General features: G+C 38.7%; 1 protein-coding gene across 3 annotated transcripts in view; it reads right to left on the bottom strand.

Moving 5' to 3' along the window:
* The window catches only part of LOC131042144 (putative hydrolase C777.06c), a 232371-nt gene that overhangs the window by 103370 nt on the left and 102346 nt on the right, over positions 1-26655 (bottom strand). For all 3 annotated transcript variants that reach the window (XM_059211125.1, XM_059211126.1, XM_057975468.2), the window contains one exon: positions 19659-19714. In XM_059211125.1, the coding sequence (XP_059067108.1) occupies positions 19659-19714 (56 nt within the window). The remainder of the gene's footprint in view (positions 1-19658; positions 19715-26655) is intronic.

The raw sequence follows: 26655 nt of genomic DNA, 5'->3' as shown, positions 1-26655 counted from the left end.
AGCAGCGCACATGCAATATATTATCTGGAAATGACCTTAAGCAACAATACATCAAAAACCTCACCCTCTCCAAATGAGAGGAGGTAGCCTTATATAGTTTTCAAGAATAAATGAACGGCCGAGATCAAACAGTGATCAAGGGCCCAGATTGAAAGCTATAAACCCTAATTAGGGTTTCCCAAAACTAACTACCCTCGACCAATTACATTTGGGACACCTGTCCTCCTTGCTAAATATGAACCATCAATGAAAATAGAAGGTTGTTGCATTGTGAAGTGTGCCCTTCTAGAAGCTTCTGGGTAAGTCAGGTTCATCGAACCTGGACATGCTGACTTGGAGCGATCTGATTGGTTGGAAAATGACGAGGCGCCACCTCAACGTGTTGGTTGTCTTTCTTGAATTCTCCAATTTGTGTCAAGAGATTGTCTAAGTATGGAAATTTGATTCCTTCTTGTCACCATTTGATTCGGCTTGGGAGCTTGTCTTTTTTTAAATTTCTTTAGGAGATGAAATCCTTCAAGAAGTTGGAAATTTATTTAACTTTTCCATATTTTCACCAAGTCTGAGAACTTTTCTTTCAAGTGCCTCGAATTTGGAGAAGAAATCCCCTCGTGAAGTTTTTCTCATACTTAGCCAAATTTTGGCTATCTTCATGCCCAGATGAACCTTGCCTGTGAACTCCAACTGCGATCTCTATGATGATCCCGCTTCTATTTCCTCCTACGACCTATAAAACCAAAGGAAAATAAGTTAGAAATCTATCTTGGATTAAAGAAAATCGAGGCTGCAAACGGCTAAGTGTTTGGAAAATTTCACTTCATTTTCATACTTAGCCATGAGAATGGGATTTTCACATGTAAATTCTCCAACCTTCAAGATAATTGTGATCACAATCCAACACCAAGTGTTATAACTCCGAAAATTTCTTATACTTAGCCATAAAAATGATTTTCCTCCCTTAGAAATTCGAACAAATTTACTAAAAATCATTTCTCAAACTTTGGAAAAACTCAGAAAATACATAAATCTGCATCATGAATTTAATTTCACCTTCAAAAATACTCAACAATTCAGGAGAGATTCAATAATTCGTCCTTATACTGGTTGTCTTTCTCCAAAAATCTGTGAAACTTTTGTCAAAAAAGTTTATCCATCTTCCAGCAATATCCAAAACTTTCTCCAGATGAACTCCAAACTGAAAGTATTTTACTATGCTCTCCTTAATATTTTCGAACTTCTTGGTGTAGAAATGAAGTTTACAACGAAGTATTTGTAAATAAAGTTAAATCCTCAATCAGAAACCCTTAAAATCTTCCAAATCATGTTTCCAATTTTAACTTCATTCTTTTGGAAAGTGTTGTCATGTTTCCAAATTCGAAGAAAATATCTTCCAAAAGTTTCCAATTTGGCTATAAGTTTGAAATATTTATTAATCTTCCAATATTCTCTTAAAAAAAACTTTCCGTTTTGGATTTAAGTTTGAAATCCTTATCAATCTTCCAATATTCTCCTTCTGAAAACTTTCTATTTTGGATTTAAGTTCGAAATCTTGAAGGATTTTCATGACATCACTTTGTACTTTCGTTGATTCTGTTTGACTTTTATGTGTAGGCGGACTTTTGGAGGCTTACCTTCATCTTCCTCAAACTTGGGCGGACTTTCCTTACCTCTCCAAGGCATGGCGGGGTTTGAGAAGGCTCTTCAACATCATACTTAGCATCTACTTCCTTGGACGGAGTTTTGAAGGGTCCCTTCAACATGGAGGGCGGACTTTGAGCAAAGCTCGATCAAGGCGAATTTTTAGCTAAGGCATAGGGCGGACTTTGGAACACACCCCCTAGGCGGACTTCTAAGACATCTCCAACATGGGAGGACTTCTAGACCTTTGCATCATTTTGCTAGGGTAGGGCGGAGTTTTGATGGGTCTCCAACATAGGGCGGACTTTGGACTTCACCCCTTGGGCACCCCACACACATGGCGGACTTTAGAGTGTTTGCCATCATGGCCTCTTCCAAGACATAGCAGACTTTGAAGGGTTGGCCACCAACATGGTAGGATAGGGCGGAGTTTCAAGGCCATTCACTCAGCAACACCTTGGGCGGAGTTTTGGTGAGTCCCCTTAGGCATGGCAGACTTTGGTGGCACCTCCTACATGGCTCTCGAACCTTTGGCGGACTTTAGACTTGGCTCCATCAAGGCAAAATTTTGGCTAAGGCATGGGGTGGACTTTGAAGGCCTCTCCTCATGGCTCTCTTTACCCTTGGCGGACTTTGGAGGTCTCTCCTACATGGCCTTGAAGACCTTGGGCAGACTTTAGCCTTTGCTCCTTCATGGCGAAATTTTGGCTAAGGCATGGGGCGGACTTTAGACATTGCTCCTTCATGGCCTCCATCAAGGTGTAAATTTGACTAAGGCATGGGGCGGACTTTGAAGTTAGCTCCCACATGACCTCTCTTCTTGGGCGGACTTTGGTGAGTGTTCCTTCATGGCCTCCATCAAGGTGTAAATTTAACTAAGGCATGGGGCGGACTTTGAAGGTCCCTCCTCATGACTCTCCTAAGGCATGGCGGACTTTGAAGTTAGCTCCCACATGACCTCTCTTCTTGGGCGGACTTTGGACAAGGCTTCTCCATTACTTGGCATGCTTGGGCGGACTTTAAAGAGTGCTCCCACCTTGGGCGGACTTTGAGGTGCTCTCCACCTTGGGCGGAGTGCTCCCACGTGACCTCCCAACCCATGGCGGACTTTGAAGGTCTCTCAAGAGGGCGAACTATATATGAAATATAACTTAAAGTATAAGTGGTATTTCAATATGTCTTTTCTCTTTCTTATACTTTAAGTTATATTTCATATATATTGTCAGGATGTTTGAGAGTCGTTTCGGGCCTCTAGGACTAATAATGCAAAATCTAGTTTTTGGAGGATTCTCCAATTTTCCAGACTTAGTCAAATTTTAGGATCAGGATGACATTCCAGACTTAGCCAAATTTCAGGACATTTGAGGATCAGGATGATTTTTCGAGCTGATTATCCTTTGAAGGTGCCATGACCCCCTAAAATATAGGAACTTAGCTTTTTAGGTCAAAACTTGGAATTTTCGAGTTCCGATCAAAGCTGGTCAGTGGCGCAAGTGTAAACCCTAGGTTTGCATCCCGAAAAAGCAAAAAGCCTAAAATCTAGGGATTTAGCTTTTTTAGATCAAAACTTGGAATTTTCGAGTTCCGGTTGAAGTAGGTCAGTGGTGCAAGTGTAAATCCTAGGTTTGCATCCTGAAAAAGCAAAAAGCCTAAAATCTAGGGATTTAGCATTTTTAGATCAAAACTTGGAATTTTCGAGTTTCGGTCGAAGCAGGTCAGTGGTACAAGTGTAAACCCTAGGTTTGCATCCTAAAAAAGCAAAAAGCCTAAAATCTAGGGATTTAGCTTTTTTAGATCAAAACTTGGAATTTTCGAGTTCCGGTTGAAGCAGGTCAGTGGTACAAGTGTAAACCCTAGGTTTGCATCCCGAAAAAGCAAAAAGCCTAAAATCTAGGGATTTATTTTTTTAGGTCAAAACTTGGTATTTTCGAGTTCAAGTCGAAGCAGGTCAGTGGTGCAAGTGTAAACCCTAGGTTCCCATTCCGAAAAAGCAAAAAAGCAAACATCCCTAAAAAATAGTGAAAACTTTCTAAAAATAGCCATACCGGGGATTGGGCTAAAAAGGCCAAAAACGAAACTTCCTAAAAAATAGGAAAAAGCAAAAAAGCAAACTTTCTAAAAATAGAAAGTTGTCCAAATTCGTCCAAATCAATTGCGATCTTCGTCCTTTGGCCTCTCTAAGCACTCTGGTGGTGTTCGCATTTCGGAATCACATAACTTGCAAAAACTAACTTTCAATCGTCAGGCCTGAAATGCTCTGAATTGGACAAGGCTTGGTGAAACTGCAGCAAAAGGTCATAGGACACTAACAAAACCCTAGAAAGCAGGAAAAGAGAGGGTCCCCATTTGCAATGGGGCGATGTGTGAAAAAGGTCACAACATCTAGCACCAACCCGAATAAATGTTCTCGAACATTCCTAAGATAAAACCCATTTCAAACTTAGAATCAAAAATTAATTATAGCTAACTTACCTGCCGGCTCAAAAGGGCATTCAAAAAGGAAAGAGGAATCCCAAATTGTATCAAGACCTTTCATCCTTCAATTATAAGTGTGTGCCAAATGCATTCATTCTCGTCTCTTAAGATCATTATGACTCTTTGGTTCCATCATGGCAAGTTGCATAATTTTAAGTGCTTTGCCTTTCCATAGCCCCGACAAGGTTATCTCTATAATCTCACGGAGATTGCTCTACTTCCGGTGATTTACACTTTGATTTGAGGGATACACCTATAGAGATTTCCGCACACCCAAAAGCCAAGTATTTTGATTTTCTTTCTTTTATTCTTTCTTTTGATATTCTTTTCTTTTCACATATTTCAACACAATGAAGCTTACCATGGGCTTGAGCATTATAGCGGCGCTGAAGTAAGACTTTTGTCGAATTTATTTATGTTTTCTTGCCATAACTTCACTTCGAGAGACCAAAATGACTCTGAGAAATCTTTAAGTGTATAAGATATAATGACTGAAAGACTCAATGTCGAGATACAATTGATGATTCCCTTTCTAGTCAAATGCTCATCCTAACTTTGAGATACTTTAGAAACAATTAATCTAAAATTCAAAAGCTCTTCACAAATATTCATCAAAGGAATACCCCAAACATAACTTAGCGAGGTCAAGCCAATGTGTGTGTGTTAAGCAACATCACCCTTTCGCCAATGGGAATCCTCCTTTATTACTAAACTAAAGCACGCGGAAGCAGGCGAAAGCAAAACAACTAAGCTAACAAAAGCAAACTATTCTAAAAAAAAAGGACAACTAAACTAAACACACAAAACAAAAGAAACCTACTCTAACTAAAAAAAATAATTTAAGCAAACCACACTCAAAAGACCTAAGTATATACAACTCCTAGCATGATTTCTCAGGACATGTAGGAGCAACAAAGTAGCAGTCACAGTCCGAAGTTTTGCAAACTTATCTTTAAACTCGGAAAAATATTCTTTCACAGTACAAATTTGAAACTCAAGCAAAACTTCGGGAAAGATTAATAACTGGGGTAATTCATCCGGACCATGATTAATCCATAAACAAGTTGTCTTTCCTGAATCTCCATAATCAAAATAATATTCTTTGTAGTCAATAGTGGGGAAAGATACAACCTAGTGGTCTTCATTTGCAGAAAGGAAATCTTGCTCATCATTCATTGATTCATCAGGAGGTCGAAGTTGATGATGAACCATACCACTTGCATCTGAAATATGCAGATCAATGCCACGTTCCAAACTGGGTGGAGTGCAGCGGGCATTAGATTCGAAAGGGAATTCGGCAATTTGGAACATTTCTCCTATGAGAAGGTCGACTTGGAGAAAGGAGAAATGAAATGTGATTTCAAAATAATGTGAAGTGAATGTGCATTTGGATTTGGCGTTCATTTGGAGGGAATGTGAATTTGAATTTGGGCCCTCAAAATCTATAAATGAGAGTGTTGGGCTTCTCATTTGGTATCTCAGACAATTTACATCGTTATACTGTCGGATTAACTCCAGACAATCTTCGAGGGTGAATACCTCCTAGGGCTCTTGACAGACTTCGAGTGTGAGACATCACTCCTAGTTGTGATTGGATCTTTTAAATGTGTGGTTCAATTTTTAGTGTGCATTTTCAGATTTTTCAGTGTGGTGTGGATTTCAGTGTTGCTGGTTTTTGGTGTGGCTGAAGCGAAGATTCGATCGTATCTCCTTGCTTGTGCAATCGATTATTTTGGGTAATAGTTCGTTGGAAGCGTATCTGAAGGGCGATCATTCTTCTACATTGGCGTTTCATTTGGTGTTCTTTCTGATATTTGGCAGCAAATCAAACTTTCCAGCTGGGTCGTACCATCTCTTGGCTGCCTTGGGTTGCGTGTTGGTTGTTTTTAGTGTTCGCGGTGCAGGTTTGAGTCTCTGGTTGCATTGCCTTAGTCATAGCTTTCATTTGCTTCCGTTTTTGTGTCATTCGGAGTTGATTTGGAGAAGTTATGAGCATTTTGGGGTGTCCGTAGCTTGCTTTTCTGTGCGTGTTATTGATTTTCAGAATTTCATAGTTGTGTGTTAGCAGAGCTTTTTCGTGTGAGTAGTCTAAATACGTTTGGGAGTGATTATCTATTATTGTTGCAGTTGTTGGACTTGATATCAGCACTTGATTCTTCTTTCTATATGATTGTAATGCTGGTTAGTAGTACTAACAACAAAGTTATGTTATTTCTTAGTTCCACTACATAAGTGGAAGAGGATGGCTATGCCGCCTATCTTTGGGATAGTAATATTTCATGTATTGATAATCCATAATGTGCATTGTAAAGCTAGTCAGTAGTACTAACAGCTATCTTTTGGATTATTGCTTGTAGTCCCACTGCATAAGTGGAAGAGGCTGGCTTAGCCGCCTATTTTGAATATTTTGTAATAGTGTCCTCCCGCTGCATAAGCAGTTGAGTTGATTGTAATGTTGTCCTCCCACTGAATAAGTAGTGGAGTTGATAGTAAATTTCATTTCTAGTCCTCCCGCTGCATAAGCGGTAGAGTGATTGTTCTTCAGTTTCTTGTATTATCCTTGGCTGGTTTACCGCCAAGTGATCTTCAATATTCTCCATATCCCACTGAAAACTGGAAGGGGTTGGCTTGCCGCCCGAGCATTGTATTATTTCCAGTTATTTGAAGCTAACGATCCCCTCAACACCGTATGCTCTCACCTTCCCATATTGGGCACTTGGTGATCAGAAAGTGGAAGGGTTACAACTTCAGCATTATTGTATCTTGATTTCCTAACCTTAACGGGTTCTTGTTGTGATTGTAACTGGAAACAAATTGAAAAAAATTGTTGGGGATATTACATAAAACTCCAACATGCAAGCCACCAAAATTGCCAAAACATCCTCCTAGAAAATAGGAAACTCTAATTATGCTTTTGATTGACCAACAGGTCTCGGGATTGGCCAACAATCCCCAAAACAAACTAGAGTGGAAAAGGAGACATTACACCTATTAAGTAGGATTTCTCAAATAATTTCCGAATACTAATTAAATTGAGCTAATTGCTATGGTGGATTCTTGATTCTGCTCAGTGATCATACTTATATTTATTGTTGTGAATAATACGTCACTTATTGAACAGTTTACATAACATGCCTATGTTCATTAGAATCTTTGAAATACTTTATGAATATTGAAAAAATTGAGCTGACTGTTATGGGAAATTCTTGATTATGCTCAGTGGTTGTACTTGTGTTTATTGTTGTCAATACCATGTTACAATTGAACAGGTTATATAACATGCATATATTCAATCAAAAACCTCACAACTGACATTGTCCTTAAATCTACTTAATCAAACCTACTGACGAGTACATTGCATCTAATGCTAACGATAAATGTGGTGCAAATTAGGGTAGTTCAAGTGATCCAAAATTACAGTAAAAATTTGCAAATAATATATATCAAGTTTCAACAAATGACCTTTTCTTATTCCGTTACTCTTAATTTATGTCCTTAAACCTAATTTGACTTTGATGACAAAAATAGAAGAGTTAGAAGTAAACATTACAAGTTCCAATTAATGCCATTGATGATGTCAATGAAAGCGAACATGGCATTTGTCTCTTCGTTTGACCTTCCACTAACAAATTGTGTATCGTGTTGACTGGAAAATAGGTTAGGTCTCTTACTTTCTCTGAAGGTCCCCTTTGGAGCAGCATAATTTTCAACTTCTTGAAGCATCTTTTTAGCCCAAAGTGGTCTCTTCCTAGTTTCGGGATAATTTTCTTCTAAAGGTAAGCCTTGAACTTCATGCTCAGCATCTTCAGGGGTCTCCCTCTGAAGCTCACAGGTGGAATCCTCATCCAAGCTTGTAGGAGGATCTTGGTGTTCTAATTCATTAGAGCTTTTGGACCTCCTGAATGCTATGTCTTCCTCAAAGATGACATCTCTGCTTAGTTCAATTTGTCTTTGACCAAGTATGTATATTCTATAGGCTTTAGAGGTTTCATTGTACCCAACAAATACTCCTTTCTTTCCAAAAGGTTCTAACTTTGACCTCTTCTTTGGGGACATGAATATAGACCAGACACCCAAAGATCCGGAAATGACTTATGTCAGGTTTGTTGCCAGTAAAGGCTTCTTTAGGGGTTTTACTGTCAAGAAGAGAATGAGGACATCTATTTTGAATGTACACAACTGTCTATTGTGACGTTTTCACACATCGCCCCATTGCAAATGGGGACCCCCTCTTTTCGCTTTTGTTTTGCCTGTTCTTCTCTCTGCTTTTAGAGTTTCGAATGAGTGAGTTGTTTGTCTGGGCTAGGGCTAAGCCTTAGGGGTTTCTTTTGGATATTTTTTAAGCTGAGTCCAGTCAAATTTTGAAAGTTATTAAGCGTCCTTCCGAGGGTTGATTATTGAAGTAAGATAAGTCTGTCAGGCAGTCAGATATGTCTCAGGTTAGGTCTAGTCAGGGTTTTTTTGGGGTAAAATTCAAATTTTGTCTAAGTGTTAGCATTTTGAAGATGAAATTGTATATTCTTGCCTAGGTAAATTTTGATCAAATTTTGGAGGCAAGATGATGCTTGAAACAGCAAAAGTGCTCCTGTCCCTCTCCAAGGGACCAGGGCGAATTTCATTCTAAGTGCAATTTCTTGTTTTGCGAGAGCTTGCTAACTGATTCTGGGCCTTGAAGATGACCTAACTCTGCCTTGTAAAATGATTGGAGACCTAAATTTTGAATATTTTAGCCAGAAAGGACAAAAGTGCTCCCGTCCCTCTCCAAGGGACCAGAGCACAAATGCTATTTTATGCATATTTGTCACTGACTTTTCTATTTTGTTTTGTGCAGGGTCTTCCGGAATGATAATTGGACGTGACTCGGTACTTTTGAAGATTTTGAAGGCACAAGAATGGTGAATTTTGAAGGTTAAAGGAAAAAGTGCTCCTGTCCCTCACCAAGGGACCAAGGCAAAGTGCTCCCGTCCCTTATTGAGGGACTAAGGCGAAAAAACTTATTTGAGCCATTCCTGGCCTTGTTTGGTCAAATTGAAACATCAAAGGCATGGTGGAGGATGAAATGAACATGATAAAGCATCTAGACTTGATTGAAAACAATGAAATGAAGAAGTTTTTGCCTAGAAGGTAAAAAGTGCTCCTGTCCCTCACTGAAGGACCAGAGCACTTTTCTTTATATACACAATTTTAGACCTCTTTTGGACATTAACTTTTATACATAGTGTGAAGTAAGATGAAATCTTCCCTAGCAAAGGAATTTCGAGGTGAAAAGTGAGACAATTTGGCTAAGAGTTGAAAAAGTGCTCCTATCCCTCACTGAAGGACTGGAGCACTGAATTTCAAATTCGCACTATCTTTGCAAGGTTAAGGTGATTTTATGATTTGAAAAGGTTAAGGGAAGCATGTTTTGTCCATTGAATATAATTTAAGCGGTTCACGAAGGAGTAAATCAACCCAAATGACAAAAAGTGCTCCCATCCCTCGCTGAAGGACCATGCCACTTTTTCAAGTTTCTCTTCTTTGTTTGATATTTTATGGCAAAACTTGACTTGGATGGGAAGGACAAATGATGTTTTATGCCTTGGACGCAATTGAGAGGTTTAAAGAACAAAGAAGTATGCCAAGATGTAGAAAGTGCTCCCATCCCTCTCCAAGGGACCAGAGCGATTTTCCAAAAAAGTGCTCCCATCCCTCTCCAAGGGACCAGAGTGATTTTCCAAAAAGGTGTAAATTTCCTACAAGGCCAAGGCAAGTTTGTGATTGAAATGAATGAAAGAGGACATGATTAGCCCATTGAAGATAATTTGGGAAGCTAGCAAAGGACGGATAAGCTTGAAGTTGAAAAAGTGCTCCTGTCCCTCACTGAAGGACCAGAGCACTTAACATGTTATCTAGCCTTTTTCACCAATTTTGGACAAATTGATGCCAAGGCACAAGTTTGAAAAAGTGTTTAAAATGCCTTGAAGTGGAATTGAGATGCGAGAGTTGCAAATTTTGACGACAATTGGCAAAAGTGCTCCCGTCCCTCACCAAGGGACCAGGGCGCAATTTCCAAATATGACCATTTACCTTGCATTTTGAAAGGATATTTTTATTACCAAGGCTCAAGATGGAGTGAAATGTGATATTCTACGCCTTGAGGGTAAATTGAAGATTGATATGATCAAGAATTCATGCAATGGACTCAAAAGTGCTCCCGTCCCTCACTGAAGGACCAGAGCGCTTTTTATGAAAACAACAAATTCCCTCCGAGATTATGCTAAGGCAAAGTTGTGTGAGATAGGAAAGAACTTCTAAAGCATGGTGAACGAAAGTTTGACTTCAAAAAATTGAGAATCCTAGCCTAAAAATGAAAAAGTGCTCCTGTCCCTCTCCAAGGGACCAGAGCGAAGTCATTAGCATTCTTTCTTTTTGCCATATCCCAACGTTAATATCCTCCAAATCGCATTAGATGCCAAATTGCCAACTTCGAAATATTTGAAAAAATTAAATTAAATTGGCATTTAATAAATTGATTTTAGGCCTTAAAAAATCGAACTTTTATTGTGAAGGCATTTAAAATTAATTTTTTTTAAATTAAAAAATTAAATGTGGAGCGCACAAGGCATTATTTGCCTTTATTTGACAAGTCGGCCTACTCCTTTTGGGTTTTTATTTATTATTTCACCTTTTATTTGCTAGGTTGACCTCATGGGTAAGTGGAAGGTGAGCGCTCTATATATTGGAAGGTGTTTTTTCACAATTTAAATCATTCAATCATCCTTTCAAGTGCGAAATTGAAGAGCAATTTGAGGAGCGAAATCCAGAGGAGTGGAGCGAATTTCTACTAAGTGTGGAGAAGCTAGTGGAGGGCGAAATTCATCTTGAAGGCTATTGGAGAGGCGTATTTCTTGCTAGTTTGGAGGATAATTTCCAGATTTTTTGAAGGCATTTGAAGGTGAATTTCCAGATTTTGAAGAAGCTAGTGGAAGGTGAAGCTCTTTTGAAGGCTAAAGGAGGCGTACTTCATCCAAGGGAGGACTATAAATCTAAGCTTGTCCATCAAAATCCGGTCTTCTCTCATCATTTTTTTCAAAGTTTTGTACTTAAGTACTCAAGGGAAGGTATGAAGAATTACTTTCAAGACTTATTGTGATCCCATTGCAAATCTGTAAAATCTAAGTCTTGAAAATCCAATTTCCATTCATTATTAATTTGAAAATGTGTAATTCTTGATTTATCATAACTTTTTTCAAATTAATATCTTAAGTTTTACCTTTGAAAGGTCTTAAATTTCATACTTTAAAGTTTGATGCTCAAAAGACTAACTTTAATATTTTGTGTAGGCATCAAATGGAGATCCTGGAGTTGGAAAATCAAGCCAGATCAAGGACGGTCTCCTCCAAGAAGATCAAGCAAGGACAAGGGCGACTTTTCCAATCCAACATTCCAAGACGAGGTACATCAACATCCTGCAAATCAGAGACAAAAGAAGTCAGAGCAAAGGGTTCATTGAAGACGCAGATAATTTCAGAAGAGTTAATTAAAGATAGCTTCTCAACAACATCAAGTTGAATATTTACCAAGTTGCGAGTGTCGGACGAGGTGGCATCCCAGTCATCACTTCTCCAGTCGGATTGGTCCACCTCAGCATGTCCAGATTCAATGTACCTAACTCATGGAAGGTGGCACAAACTTCGATGTGCTTACCCCGGCTATCCATTGGTGGAATTTTCTAGAGAGGACATGTGTCCAAGCAATACAATTATTTCATTGGTCGAGCATTAAATGTTATGTAATGGTTGTAACAAACCCTAATTAGGGTTTTCATTATTGAATCTTGGCCATTGATCTCAAATTGATCTTAGCCATCGAATTGTATTGTGGGCACTATATAAGCCCCGGCTCTTCATTTTGTAAAGGGAATAGTTGGAAATAATAGATAGAAAGCAGTTAGAAAGGAGTTAGTGAATAGAGAGTAGTTAGCTAGTTGATAGAATAGCAATTAGAGTAGAGTAGAGAGAGAAGGCAAAGATTGTTGCCAAGATGTTGTTGTAAAAGACTTGTAACTTCATTGAAGAAATGGTGAAATTTATGGGTCGATTCGACAATTTGCATGGTCTTTATACTTCTCATATTTGATTTCATGTTATTAGATGAGTGGAAGAAATGTGCTTGATTGATGGTGGAATTCGTATATCCATACTACTAGCAGTTTGTTGATTGCAGACTTGCCTTGTGTAGTCAACTGGAATCATTCAGCTTAAGCTTAACTTCAATTGTCGCTTCTTCATTGATATGCATCAACCTGATGGTGTCTATACCTGCAGTGATGATTTGAACATCATAAAGCTTTCCTTCGAAGATCGCACTAACCTTGTGGAGATGGTCTTGGGATGTCAAAACAAGACTTAGTTAGAATTTCATCAAAGATCAATCATTGCTCCTACATTCCTTAGTATTAGGATTAGATTCTTTCCTCGCCCTCATCTTTTTTCCTTTTTTTTTCCAAATCTAATGCAGTAAAATCCTGTGTTCCAGCAATATTCAAAGCAGATCAGACATTCAATCATCGAATGTAAGTCCCCTTGTGATTCCAGCAAATCACATCATACCACAAAGAGCTTATCCACACGTAGAGACCCTACATACAAGAACCTTGAAGTCATCCTGATTGATCCTTTTCCGCGATATCTTTAGCAATCAGAGGCTTTATTCAAGAGAGGATAAGGTACCCTTGGGTATTTTATTCTGTGTTTGATAGTGTACAAAATACACGTCAACACTGTCCTAGATGCTTCAGCCCAAAATGAGGTTTCTATATTTTGGTCAAACAACATAGCCCTAGCAGCTTCTACTATAGTCCTATTCTTTCTTTCAGCTACCCCATTTTGTTGTGGGTTATAAGGTACAGTTAACTCCCTCTTAATCCCAACATTTAAACAATAATCTTTAAACATATCAGAAGTATATTCCCCACCATTGTCTGTTCTTAAGGTTATCATTTTCTTCCTTGTCATATTTTCTGCAAGAGCTTTGAATTCCTTAAATTTAGAAAGGATTTCTTCAGACTCTTTGTACCTCAGAAAATATATCCAGGTCTTCCTAGAATAATCATCTACAAATATTACATAATATAAAAATCCCCATAATGAGGGTACAGACATGGGTCCACATAAATCAGAATGAACTAATTCTAATACATTTTTGGATTTACTATTGCTAGAATTAAAAGACCCTTTAGTATTCTTTCCCAAGGCACACCCTTTGCAGGCTCCTTCAGATTTTTGACTTAGCTTGGGTAAGCCGATCACCATCCCCTCTATCTTAGGTAGGGCATGGAAATGAAGGTGCCCTAATCATCTGTGCCAAAGTTCATTCGAATCTAGAGTCTCATGAATCAAGGCTAGAGGTGGAGTGGTGCAAAGTCTGTAGAGGCTTCCTTGTCTTACTCCAATGGTGTGGGCTTTCTTGATGGTGGCGTTCTTTGGCCAAGCAAGTACCTTTCCTTCCATAAAGGTTAATCTGTAACCCTTATCTTCAAGTGCAGAAATTGAGACAAGGTTTCTCTTTATACCAGGTACAAATAGAACTCCAGTCAGTTGTAGGGATATGCCTGACTTTAGGTTGATATTGCAGGTTCCTATTCCCATAACTGGATAATTTGAGTCATCACCAATTGTCACTTCTTCATTTGAACTTTCCACAAGTGTGTCTAGGTGCTCACGAAATCTAGTGATGTATCGAGATGCTCCGTTGTCAATCACCCATTTGTTGAAACTGGAGGTGACTTGACTAGAGAGGGCTGAGTAGAAGACTAGCTTCTCGGAATTACTCCCTTTCTTAATTTCTGTCACTGAAGCTTGTTGTTTGATCCTGTCTGGACACTTCATTGCATAGTGCCCATATTGGTCACATCTGAAACATTGTACTTCAGAAATGTCTCTCTTCTTCTTTGAAGACCTCTTCCAATTTGAGTTGTTGTTCCTCTTTCTCTTAAAGTTCTTCTTTCCTTTCTTGTGGGAATTAGAGTTTAGAACTTGAATGTATTCATTACCATTGTTTTGTTTTATTCCTCTTGTGACAAGCCGAGATTCCTCTTGAATGCAATCAGTTTTCAATCTATCAAACCTAGGAAATTTAGAACGAGCACTGATTCCTTGAATGAACGATTCCCATGAGGTAGGAAGTCCATTTAGGGCCATCATAGCAAGTTCTTTGTTGTCTACTAGATGTCCAATAGTGGATAGTTGATCCCTAAGCTCAGTGATCCTCAAGAAATAGGATGTAACTGTTTCTCCTTTATTCATCTTTATATGGTGTAGTTGATTCTTTAGGGTGAGAGCCCTGCTGGTGTTGTTGATTTCATAAATGTCAGCTAGTGCTTTGAACATCTGAAAGGCCGTCTCATATTTAAAAATAACTGGTACAATGTGGTCTCTTACTGAATCCACAATTATCTTAAGGGCCTTCTCACTGTCCTTGCTCCACTGAATTTTCTCTGTATCATCAGAGGGTTCAGGAATTTCACTTTTGACATGGGAGTCAATTTTATTTTCTTTCAAAACAAGCATGATCCTGAATTTCCAAGATACAAAATTTGATGCTCCATCTAATCTATCTTCAAACCTAACTCCGGTTGCCATTAGGATTATGGGAATGTGATCTTAGTAAGAGCCTGGTGAAAGTTTATGAGATCGTTACAGAATTTTAATATGATCTTCCTTAACTTCGCTTTGATACCATGTTAAGTTCTTTCAAAATTCTGTGATCAAAATAGAAGAGATGGAGATATGATCTGAAAGTTGTATTTTATCTGTTATAGCGTGTTTTAAAGATGCACCGCACTTATCAATTTCGGTGTGTACATCCTCCTCAATGTAAGCATGCTATATAAGTGGATGAGGGGTTACGTAGTGAAGAGATATGTCTTCCCACGTGGGAAGACACATCTCTTCCCTACGTACCTCTCACCACAGTATATAAACTAGTCACCGTTTACTTACCCGATCGGAAGGAGTGCGACTTGTTTGAGAATCGCTTTACCACCCAATACCATGAACGGTGTAATCCTTGGTCAAACGCGATAAGTTAACATTGGTTTTATTTATCATTGGTTAACGTTAACATATTAGTATATGTAATCAGATTAATATATATATATATATATATATATTGGAAGCATGAAATAGTACGACCGATGTTACAAAATTAACAAAGTTCGCGTTGATTTGAGACCCCACAGGAAGTTTGCTGAATTGGGTGAGCATTGGAAATGGCATGATAAAAGTTCACACTTTGGCAAGGGTGCTGGAAATGGAAAGGTAAAGTTTGTGCCTTGGGGAGGGTATTGGAAGTTTGCACTTTAAAGGAGGCGAAGGAAGTGATTAAAGTAAATGTCGTGCTTTTGAGGCATCAAAGGAAGTTTCTCAAGGCAGGTCGCGGATTTGAGGTGTCAAAGGAAATGGTGAGGTGAAGGGTCACAGATCCGAGGCTCCATAGGAAGTTTGCACATTTGAGGCTCCACAGGAAGTTCGCACATTTGAGGCTCCACAGGAAGTGACCTCAAGATGACAACTTTGCTAACTTAATCATTTCGCCTTAAGCCTCCTCATGATAATTTGGACCTTAGCCAACCTACCTTCCAAGCATTCACTCTCTCTAAACCATCTGCCTTAGCCAAATTTTAGCACTTCATCTCTAATTCAGCAAGTAAATGATGATGATCGAATGGAATGATCATCATGAATTGTTCATTTCCTAAGCCTTGAGAATTAACTGACCTCACTCAAACCCAAGTAGAGAGACATGACCTTCATTACTTCCTGACAACTTAAGACACTATACTTCTTTAAGCAAAAGGTTAATAGCTAAAGACACTACCAGACGACTAAAACCAAGACAACTGACCTCTAAAGCAAAAAAAAGTGGGGGTCCCCATTTGCAATGGGGCGATGTGTGAAAATGTCACAACAAGCAGCAAATTTGTAGTTAGAACAAATCATAACAACCTAAAGTATTTCCTTAATAATAAGCATGGCCTTAATGACCGACAATAGAAGTGGGTGAGTAAGTTGTAGGCTTATGACTTTGACATTGTCTATGACAAAGGGAGAAAGAACATCATTGTCGATGCTCTATTGAGGAGACCCCACTTGCGTTCCTTGGGAAAAATTATAGCTGATTGGAGAGAGTGGAATTCAACTAAGTATGCTACGGACAAGTGGGCTTCACGTATCATTGATGGTACAATACAGGATGGTAGGTACTCTGTGGTGAATGATCTCATCATTTACAAAGGGAGGATATTTTTAGTATGAAGATTAACACAATGAAGAGGAAGATATTGAGTGCCTTTCATGATGTTCCCATGGTAGGTCACTCACGATACTTCAAAACATACAGGCAAATTTGGGAACAGTTCACTTGGAAGGGGCTCAAAACAGAAGTCCTTAAGTATGTGAGAGAGTGTCCTACATGCCAACAGAATAAACAAGAGCACTCCTTCCTAGGAGGTTTACTTCAGCCCCTACCCATTCCTAGTCGGAAGTGGGAATGCATTTCTATGGATTTTATCACGGGCTTGCCAAAGGCCCAAAGAAGGGATTGTATATATGTTGTGGTTGACAGGCTTACAAAATTTGCTCACTTCTTTTCGATTTTAGCCACATACACAGCAGCACAGGTTGCTGATTTGTTTTTCGGAGAGATATTTAGACTTCATGGGTTGCTTTGAAATATAGTCAGTGACAAGAACAACAAGTTCCCGAATCATTTTTGGTAGGAACTATTCAGGTTTAGTGGGAGAGAACTCACTCCGAGCACTAGCTACCACCCACAAACAAATGGGTAGAGGGATACCTCAGTAACTACATTGCAAGTAGAAGGCATGGGTTAAGTGGTTTCATTTGTGTGAATACTGCTACAACACGACTTATCACATGTCTATCCAGATGTCACCGTTTATGGCTCTTTACGATTATGAGGCTTCTAATTTCCTAGATTTGTTATTTGGGGATAGTAGGGTGCCTAAGGAAAAGGATCTGCTAAAGAAGAGTCAAGACATAATGAAGTCCTTGAAGGAGAACACTCAGAAGGCACAAAATCAGCAAAATCCGTATGCAAATCAGCATAGAGTAGAGCATTTCTTCAAGGTGGGTGACATGGTCTATTTGATGTTGCAACCATATAGACAGACCACTCTCATGAAGAGTGGTGCAGAGAAGCTTAAGCCAAGCTACTATGGTCCATTCAAGGTCTCTCGAAAAAGTGGGAGAAGTGGCTTATGAGTCAGAATTACCAACAGAGAGCAGGGTGCATAATGTTTTCCACGTGTCTCGCCTCAAGAAGGCATTGGGACACAATGTTGTGCCATTGATGGAGTTGCCTCCTCTAGATGAAGAGGGAAAATTGATTCTTATACCTAAGGCCATCATTGACACTAGAACATGTACCTTGCGGAAGAAGGTCACCAAGGAATATTTGGTGAAACGAAAGAATTTAGTAGTGGAGTATGCGATGTAGGAAAATAAGCAGATTCTACAACATCCCAAGTTGAGATTGCTTGTGGGCAAGCAATTTCGGGGAGGGCAGACTATTATGTTCCTTTCCTAAACATCAACATTATTTGTATGATTAACCTACTAACCTTGGTTACCGTAGGCTAATTCAGTGGTTAGGGGACCCATTCGGAGTTTGGTTGTTCTTGCAGGGATTTGTTAGCGCATTCAGATGTTCTTATTCCATACTATTTGTGGTAAGTCACTAGAGGGTTGCCGACATGGTCAGTTGAGAGACTTTCTATTTTTAGAAGGTTGGTGGATGCCAGATTGATATTCAATTGCAATTATTACAAGCCTCGGAGCTTTAATTTTAAAATAATGTTGTATTAAAGGAAAAGCTAATGTTTAATTTTAATTTTATTTTAATTTGTTAGAAGGGACTATGTGTGTGCGCACCAAAAGAGAGTTATAAGGTATTTATTTAATATTTTATTTAATCTCATGTTGGGCGCCTAACTTAGGGAGTTATAAGTGAAATTAATAAAGAGAAATATTAAAAGGTTATGAAGCTTAAGTAATATTTTGTTTTAGACAAGAATTTGGAAATGAAGAAATAAATAGAGCTTGGGCACCCATTTCATTCATTCATGAATATCATTTTGGAGAGTTTGGCTTGAGAGCTGAAGCAAAAGGTTTCAAGCAGCTTCTGGAGACGAAAACCTTCACAAGATCGGATACCAGCGGGAGTGAAAAATCTCTCTAGGGTGTTCTTGAGGTGATATCATTACAAGGATTGTAGGAGAGCTCATTTGAATTATTTGAGAGAAGCATTGACAGAGTTTTGCAGAGTAACTGAGAGCAGATTTGAAAGTAATGAATAATTGCAGATTTGAGGCAAGTGAAGGCATAGATTGCAGGCTGTACCAATCTCTTCTCCAGCCATACCATCTCAAGAGTCTAGCATGGAATTTTGAGGCATTGAAAGAGCAGGTTTTGATAAGGGTTCCTGGCAGATCAATGACAGTAACATTTAGAGATTGGTTGTAGCTTTCAAATAACAGCTGATAGAAAAATAATATCAAGCTGAACTGATTCGTTGTTGCTATATCTTGCCTGGCTGGGCATGTGAACTAGGTATGTTCAATATTTACAATTAATGCATTAAAAATTTTGAATCTAGTGGAGATAGTTATTTGATAGTGTTTAGAAATTGTTTTCTCCTTTGTTTCCTGCATTTCATTTCTTTTCAATAATTGCAAAAAACACAAAAGAAAGAAAGAAAGAAGAAAATATTCAAAAAACCAAAAAAAAGATAACACAAAAAAAAAATCAAAGTCAGAAAAGGGGTGGGACACTTCAACAAGGAAGGCAGCTGAATGGGAGGCAGGAGTGGCAACATATGAGGAGGCAACAGGTGAGGTTGGTCAGCCACCAAAGGCAGTTTCCCCACATACACAACTTGATCCTCATCCTATCACTATGGATGAAGCACCTATTGAGGACATTGCAGTTGTACCATCTACTTCAAAAGAACCCACATAAAGGAAACAAACTTTTTTGAGCTTCAATCGTAGAAGAAATTTATGATATGTTTTTTCATTGATACCAAACTTGAAATTAAAATGTATTCAAAGGTTGTACTTGTTTTGTGGTCTATGATATGTATTGAACTCAAATTTATTCAGAGGTTGCACTTGTTTTTTGGTCTATGATATGTATTGAACTCAAATTTTGATTTATATAGGATGGAAATCAATAATATGTTCTACAATTCAGTGTATGTGTGTGTTTTTGAAGAATATTTTAAGAAATTGTGTATTTTCAAATGTTCAATAGATTTACCAAGAAATTGTTGACTCCCAAGTTTTAAAAAATATTGGGCCAGTCAAGTTATTCCCAAGTACGAGTTTTTCAACTATGATATAATCACTAATCCAAAAATTTATTTGTACCAAGACATATATGCATCATGAGAATCATAGGTTGCTTATGAATCTATGATAAATAGACCATCAAGTAATAACAATAGTACCAAGAACAGATATTTTGGAAACCTCGGACACATACCTCCAATAGCATCTGCATGTGAGTGAGTAATTAACAAAGCATCCAAATATCTCAGCCTGGGTGAAATATAACCTATTAGGAAAATCTTCCAAAAACATACATAGTAAAATACAAACACAATTTCAAATTAGCATAAATTAAATTAATCAGTAACAAAGAATGCCATGAACTACTAGAAACTGCCAAAGAGAATAGGAGAACAACTCAAGTTCTCAACAAAGCTCATAAAAAGTCGGATGAAATTTCACAATACATTCAAGCTCAAACCTTAAGTGTTTGGAGTCTCATATTGATTGGAATCTACATGGGCTAGGTTGCCTCTAAATAGCATCACAGAAAAATATCTAATTATTTGCAAAGAAGGAAAACATCAACACCTCTCAAAGGATAGTCTACATATTTTTTTAATTAATTGTGATAAGGACTATCGAAAATGTGGGCATTCTATATTGTTTTTTCATACTCTATGCATGGTATCAAACATCAATACGCATATTAGTTTTTAGAACGATAACACAAGCTCAATCATAGATTCATATTATGAACCAACAAGCATGAAATATATTCTTTTTTTTCTTATACATGTTGAAATTCTGTGCCAACAAAATTTATTTCTAGTGTCTTATTCAAGTAAATCCTGAACCCTTACACAAGGGAAGGTGCATTTATTTGGAAAAACTATAGTTTAAAGACATCTGAATTTTCTCTGCCTTGATATAAGGATATATCATTCCTTAAATTCCTTTTAAGGATTTTAGGGAAATCTGTAATTGATTGCCATGGGGCAACAAATTCACCAATGGTCCTAGGCTCCTAGCACATGTTTAAAGGACACATTGTATAAGACCTTACTTAAAGCAGCTCAAAGGAGCAATGTTTTGCTTTCTTCATTGTAATTAGTGCTTTGTTCTCCTTATAAGTGATAGAAAATAAATAGTATAGAGCATCACAAATTCTTGATTCTCAGGACTGCTCCAGATTTAGCTGTATTCTTATTTTTATCATCACTGATGAGATCTAAATACACAGTAATTCTAGAACGTGTCCAATTTAATGTATAAAGAGGAAACATGATAAACAATTCAAGGAATTCTAAGCAATTGAATAATTCAGATTACTCTCACAAAACCCGCAATTGTAAAAGGATTAGAAATTTGAAATATATTCATGAAATGGGCAACATAAATTAGCTACTTAAGAGTTTAGCCATTGCTAGGATATTGCAGATATGTGTTTCCTTGTAGAGATCATTACTTCTACCAACCATATCCCACAAGAAAAATATTTATTCAAGTAAATCCTGAACGCTTGAGAAAAGATTTATTTTACATAAAACAAGTTGTATCAAGGTATGCTGACAAAGACTTTTTGATCGTAACTACAATCTTGAAATTTTCATTCCATTGTGATAAAATATAAAGGTCAAATTATTTGAAGATGTGATACAATAAAAAAATTCTTTGTGAGGTCACCAAATTCAAGCATAGATCTTCATCTCTCTACGCCAGTCCCAAATGTACCAAATCAATTACATTCGTCTTTTAACCCATCATAGATATTGAAGACTTTAAAATGCCTTTACGATAACAATTGATTCATGTACATATGGGATAGATTGATGAGGCATTTCTCATCCTTGCTCATCCTTGAGATCTCCTATGGCTAAGGCTCCTCAGCACCCATCTCTCACTCCAACGGTTGTGGCTCTCTCTCTTCTTAATTTTGAGAGCTTCTCACCTCTCTCTTCCATGGCAGAGACCTTAGGAGGTGTTGACATGTTTTTTAGGACAGAGTCTAACTCTGAATAAAGTTACCAACGGTCACCTTACTCTCTCTTGATCAAAGTTAGGCCATGTGCTAAGATTGCAAAGAAGATCAAACGGCTAACTCCAAGGTTCCTTTATGCACGGGCATGAGTCAGCTGGCTGATGTGTTTACTGGTAATCCAAGGGGCCTTACGTATTCACTCGAAGAGGATTAAACAATTTGTGCAAGTTCGAGGATTCAATGCGAATGATGTAGCTTTGAATAACAATGTTTTTTGGGACTTTTCAGGATTTGGAATAATGCCGAAAGTAAATAAGGGAAGGGTTTAGAGAGCTACACTAAGTCTACTCTAATCCTAAGAACAAAGAGACGGGATTACTTGCGCAAAATCAAAACATGCTTCGCTTTGCCAGCATAGCACAGTTACACAAATGCGGTGCAATCTTCAAGGATTGTGAAATATATTTTGCAAATTACCAATGAATGCCATCAATTCAAACAACATCCACCCGATAATCAAAGTTAAGTCCACACATAAAATAGGCTCAGACTAACCTGACACAGTAGGTAACAATCAGCTGCAAACCAAAGGTATGAGCTCAGATTTTACAACAAGCAATCCTATCAAATCTCGTTCATCTAATAACTTAAAAGCAAAATCTATTCTAAATGAAGAGAGTGAGACCATGCAAGCCTTAAGGCAACACAAAAAATACACCAACAATCAAACAATGTATTAAGTGATTTGTTTCAAAAATTATAGCATCAATCTCTAAAATCAATCTCTCCTCCTTTTACAAATGAGAGGGGTCACCCCTTTATATAGGCCTCAAACCATGAGGACATGCAAACCCTAATAAGGGTTTCACCCAAAAGATTCCCCACACATGATGCAACAAGGTGGAATCAGCAATTAATGCCCATGAAACCCATATACAATTACTTCAAACATGCCCAAAATAGCATCCATTTGTGCACCACTTACATCAAGTTCACCCAACATACAATGAATATTCCCCGTGCACAAATAAATGACCATCATTCCTCCATGCAGAAGGAATCTGTCATTAAATCATAAATATGGCAACTGCATGCAAAAGATTCTTCATGCATTCAACATGCATTGACCGGGCTACTGCTTAGTCCAGATATTCCAGCAATAAGTGTGCCACCACTACTCGGTCAAAAGACTCTCGTCCAGGAATGGACGACCGTTGTCGCACTCATTAATTGCATATGTGATGAATTTGGAGATGACGACTTCCAATTCACCCACGGTGACACTTGGCGCACTCTCAATCAGATATTCCATCAAGGTGATTTCCTCTTCGCTCTTGGACCCATTCTGCCATCATTTCCTGCACCTTCTTCATCGTGCTAGAAAATGAAGAAACATTATCAAAATGTTCCTTAAAAAATGACCCTACAAAGAAGAATTCATGCAATTGGGTTCTCAGGAAGTTCACTGTTACTCCATCTTCATTCAGCCTCTTCGCGAACAACGCTTCAATCACACCAATGATTTCTTTTTGTACCCTTCCAATTGAGTCTTTTAAAGTCAAAGACTCAATGCTAAATCTTTCAAAGATATTCTTTTCGGAGCAAACGGCGCAGAACCATCGAGGGAAATCATATATATCATTCTCCTGAATCACTTTCCCATCAATTAATGCTTGCTTCGGAACTTTCATTACAGCTCTGAGTCATGGAATGGTTAAGTCGTGATAGATGTGAACATCCTCCCATAGACCTCTACTACCTCCAATCTGTTCAGAAGGGCAACAAATCTGGAATGAAGGTGAGCCAAGTCTTCAATGAATTTTCTAGCTGCAACAAAGACGTCTTCCACCCATATCCTGGAACACTGGGCTATTTCCCTAATTACTTCCATGTCATCAACAACTTCCTTGGGGAGAGAGGAAGGAGGAACAAAGGATGGATCTGCCTCCCTAAGTGGTCACTTGAGACTTCCAATATATTCGCATAAGGCTCTATTTTCTTCCTTCAGCCTTTTGCATTTTGCCTTCGTTTTCTCTATCTTTTCTCTCATTGCCAGGGAGGATGCTTCAAAGTCTTCTATCACTTGTCCTGTGGAAGCATGCCCTAGATCAACCTGTCTGATCACATAATCTTCCGGGGCGATTTCATTCCCGTCTTTGTCTACTGTAGGCTCAGCTATGTGCAAAGTTCAGGATACAAATTCATCCCTCACGACCTTGGAGAATTTCCGGGGAGCCTTCTTCTCTGTCGATTGATCCATTCTCTTCAAAAGCTCTTCTAACTCCCATGTTGGATCAATTTCTTTTTCTAGCTCCTTCCTTAATCTATCTTTCAGCCAATCAGGAGCAGGAACGGATTGATCTTGAATCTCCATTTGCTCGTGCTCCTGTGAAACTTCTTCCATCTTCCCAAGGATGGCTTCTATGAAGCTAACTTGGCGTGGTTCATCTGGATGGAGGGGAGGTTGTTGACTTTCAATTCTTGGTTGATTAGGCCTATGTGAAGCATTGACATTGAGAACATCCTGTGCTAGGGCACTATCAGGAACATTATCTTGAAGTGGATTGGCTGGATTTTCCTGAGTAAACATTTTCACCTCCTGCACGCTGGAAGAGCTAGCCGGTGATTGCATCCTTTCCACCCTTGCTCTTTTCTATGGTGGCTCTTCCCGTTGAACTTACTGTTGGATTTCCTATTGGGCTTCCTGCTGGACTTCCTTCTTCCTTGCTGTTCTCGGCCTCTTGGAGTACTCTTTCCTTTACCAAGTTCAATTCTGTTTTGATGAACTTCTCCTTCCTCAGCCTAGGCTTGTGAAGATCCTTCAATGGCTTCACTATGGAAATCTAGATTTCCCATTAACTGGTAACTCAGGCAAACATTCCCTTCCTTCAGCTTCATATGATGCCAATCAACCCAATGTCTGGTAAATTTCAAAACAGGTCTGGCCAAAATGTCCAGATCGTCGATTTCAGGTTCTAATCAGTCTGGAAGTTGAACGGGTTGATCTTTCACCTTTTCGAATTCTCATTGCATCAAGTCCGAATCCTCTTTCACTTGATCCGGCACTTGGATTATTTCACCTATTCTGATGGTGTCAAGGGGCAGCCTGGAATACATTTTCTTTTTGACTTCAAGGTCATCCTTGGCAGCTGCCCAATAATCCTCGAGGTGAAATTTGTGCACAAACTTTAATCCGGCCACCTTCCGGATTTTACGATAGGGATCGTAATAAGACCTGGATGTGTAAAATGCCAAGCGATAGAATGCCAACTCCTCTGCTACCTTCTCAGTCACTGCCAAGTCCCAGCACACTTCCACATAATCACCAAGAACAACGGGAAATTCAATGGACAACTTCTTCTTCTTCTGAATTTGGTCATATGTTGTCAGTTGTCTCATACATTCTAGTAGTACCAACTTGTCGGATACCTTGGTAACTTATATGGCCGGTACATAAATCCTTGCGTCCTGATATAGGTGAACTTTGGAAATTGCAGGAACGTTGCCCCAAATTGCTGCACTAGAGCCCTAGCTTGTGGTGACACTCTCGTATGAAGCTCATCCTACATAAGTCGGGTCAGGTACATAGTAAAAATTTTGATCGCCAGCTTGAAAGAATTAGTATTGTACAGGTGCAGCTGAGGATAATTCTCATGAACTTTCAGTTGTGCTGGTCCACAACCCATGACTCCTTTTTCCAGCAAACCATCGAAGCCACCCATCCTCACCAACATATAAATTGCATAGGAGCTCATGTAGAAGGATTGGGACTTCTTTTCTTTCAAATGCTTCAGCTATTCATGCACGTAGTGGCTGATTAACCTGGCCCAGTCCACCAGCCCATTGGCATTCATAATTTCGCCAATGTAGAAAAACATCCATGGCTCGAAATTTACAATATGTGAACACCCCATTACCCTTCTTAACATCATTATCAGGTCCACATACTCCTGCTTGAATTCGAAAATAGTGAGTGTCTTAGGCATTTTAGAGATGGGCGGTCTAGGTTTCTGCAACCAATTCTTGTTGATCACACATGCACATCTATCAGGACCCACTTCATACACTGCCTTAGCTCCGTTCATAGTTCTGTAGGTCATGGAATAATGAGAGGGGATTTTAAAGGCTTCCCTGATTGTCTTCAAAGTCAAAGTGGCCAAAAGCTTGCTACTTGATGTTAAAATTGTCCTTTCCGGATTGTAGTGTTTCGCACATTCCAAGATCAAGTCTAGAAATTTGATAGCTAGTGGGAAAACCAGTTGTCGCAACAATTCCACTTCTGACAATCCTGGCAGCAGTAGGAGATGGACTGTGTCCTACTATTCCAAACATCCTAACTTTGAAGGCAGCCATGTTGAATGTTCCTAAATTTGTATCATTGATCTCCTTCCACCTAGACACCATCTTGGAATCTGAAAGGAAGCCCTTCATCTTAGCCTTTACCTGTGCCTGCCTGGTGATGGTTGCCGCCTTGCTTGATTATGCCATCCTGGGAATAAATCAGCACTTCCAACGAACAAAGCTTCTTGAAAAGGATGGAAAAAATTCTCTCTGACTTTCTTTACTTTCTCTCCAAGTCTTCTTTCTTGAAATTCGAACGTGAGAAATGAATTGTACTTTCATGCTTATATAGAGTTTCTCCAACTTGTTAAGTTTGCAGGAATCAAATTTGGCAATAGTATTAATTACTCATCATACTTTCCTCTCCAAGGTGCCATGCAAATGGGTCCTACCTTCGTAGTTGAGTTCAAAATTGGAAACTTCTTTCATTGCATTGGGTTGCGTGTAATGATTTAGAATATTCCTTTGCCAACTCACCAATCTTCCACTCTTGAATTTTGGAGGGAATTTGGAAGATTCACTCAAGATTAACCTTATCCATCCACTTGACTCAACTTTCCTTGCTCTGGAGGAGATTTTTCACGCTTTTCCACCATCTCCTATTTTTTAGGAACTTTCTTAAAAATTAGGACCCGAGTTCAGGAGAGAGAGAATTCTCCCACAAGTCCAAATCTGCAAAAAAATTCAAATTCTGATGAGATTTGATGTCTAAAAAATAAATTTTTCAAAAATTTTATTGAGGGAAATTTTTGCTTTTTCATTTCATTACTGACCATCATTTTACCCTTTACCTTGGAAAAATTTCTTCATTCTTGACCTGGGTGTGGATTTCACTTGGTGGTGGAATTTCATCATTCCCATGCAACCATTTTAATACCTTTTCCTTGTG

The sequence above is a fragment of the Cryptomeria japonica genome, chromosome 9 (genome assembly GCF_030272615.1).
Source record: "Cryptomeria japonica chromosome 9, Sugi_1.0, whole genome shotgun sequence".
Classification (NCBI taxonomy): Eukaryota; Viridiplantae; Streptophyta; class Pinopsida; order Cupressales; family Cupressaceae; genus Cryptomeria; species Cryptomeria japonica.
This window is presented reverse-complemented; position numbering and strand designations above follow the sequence as displayed.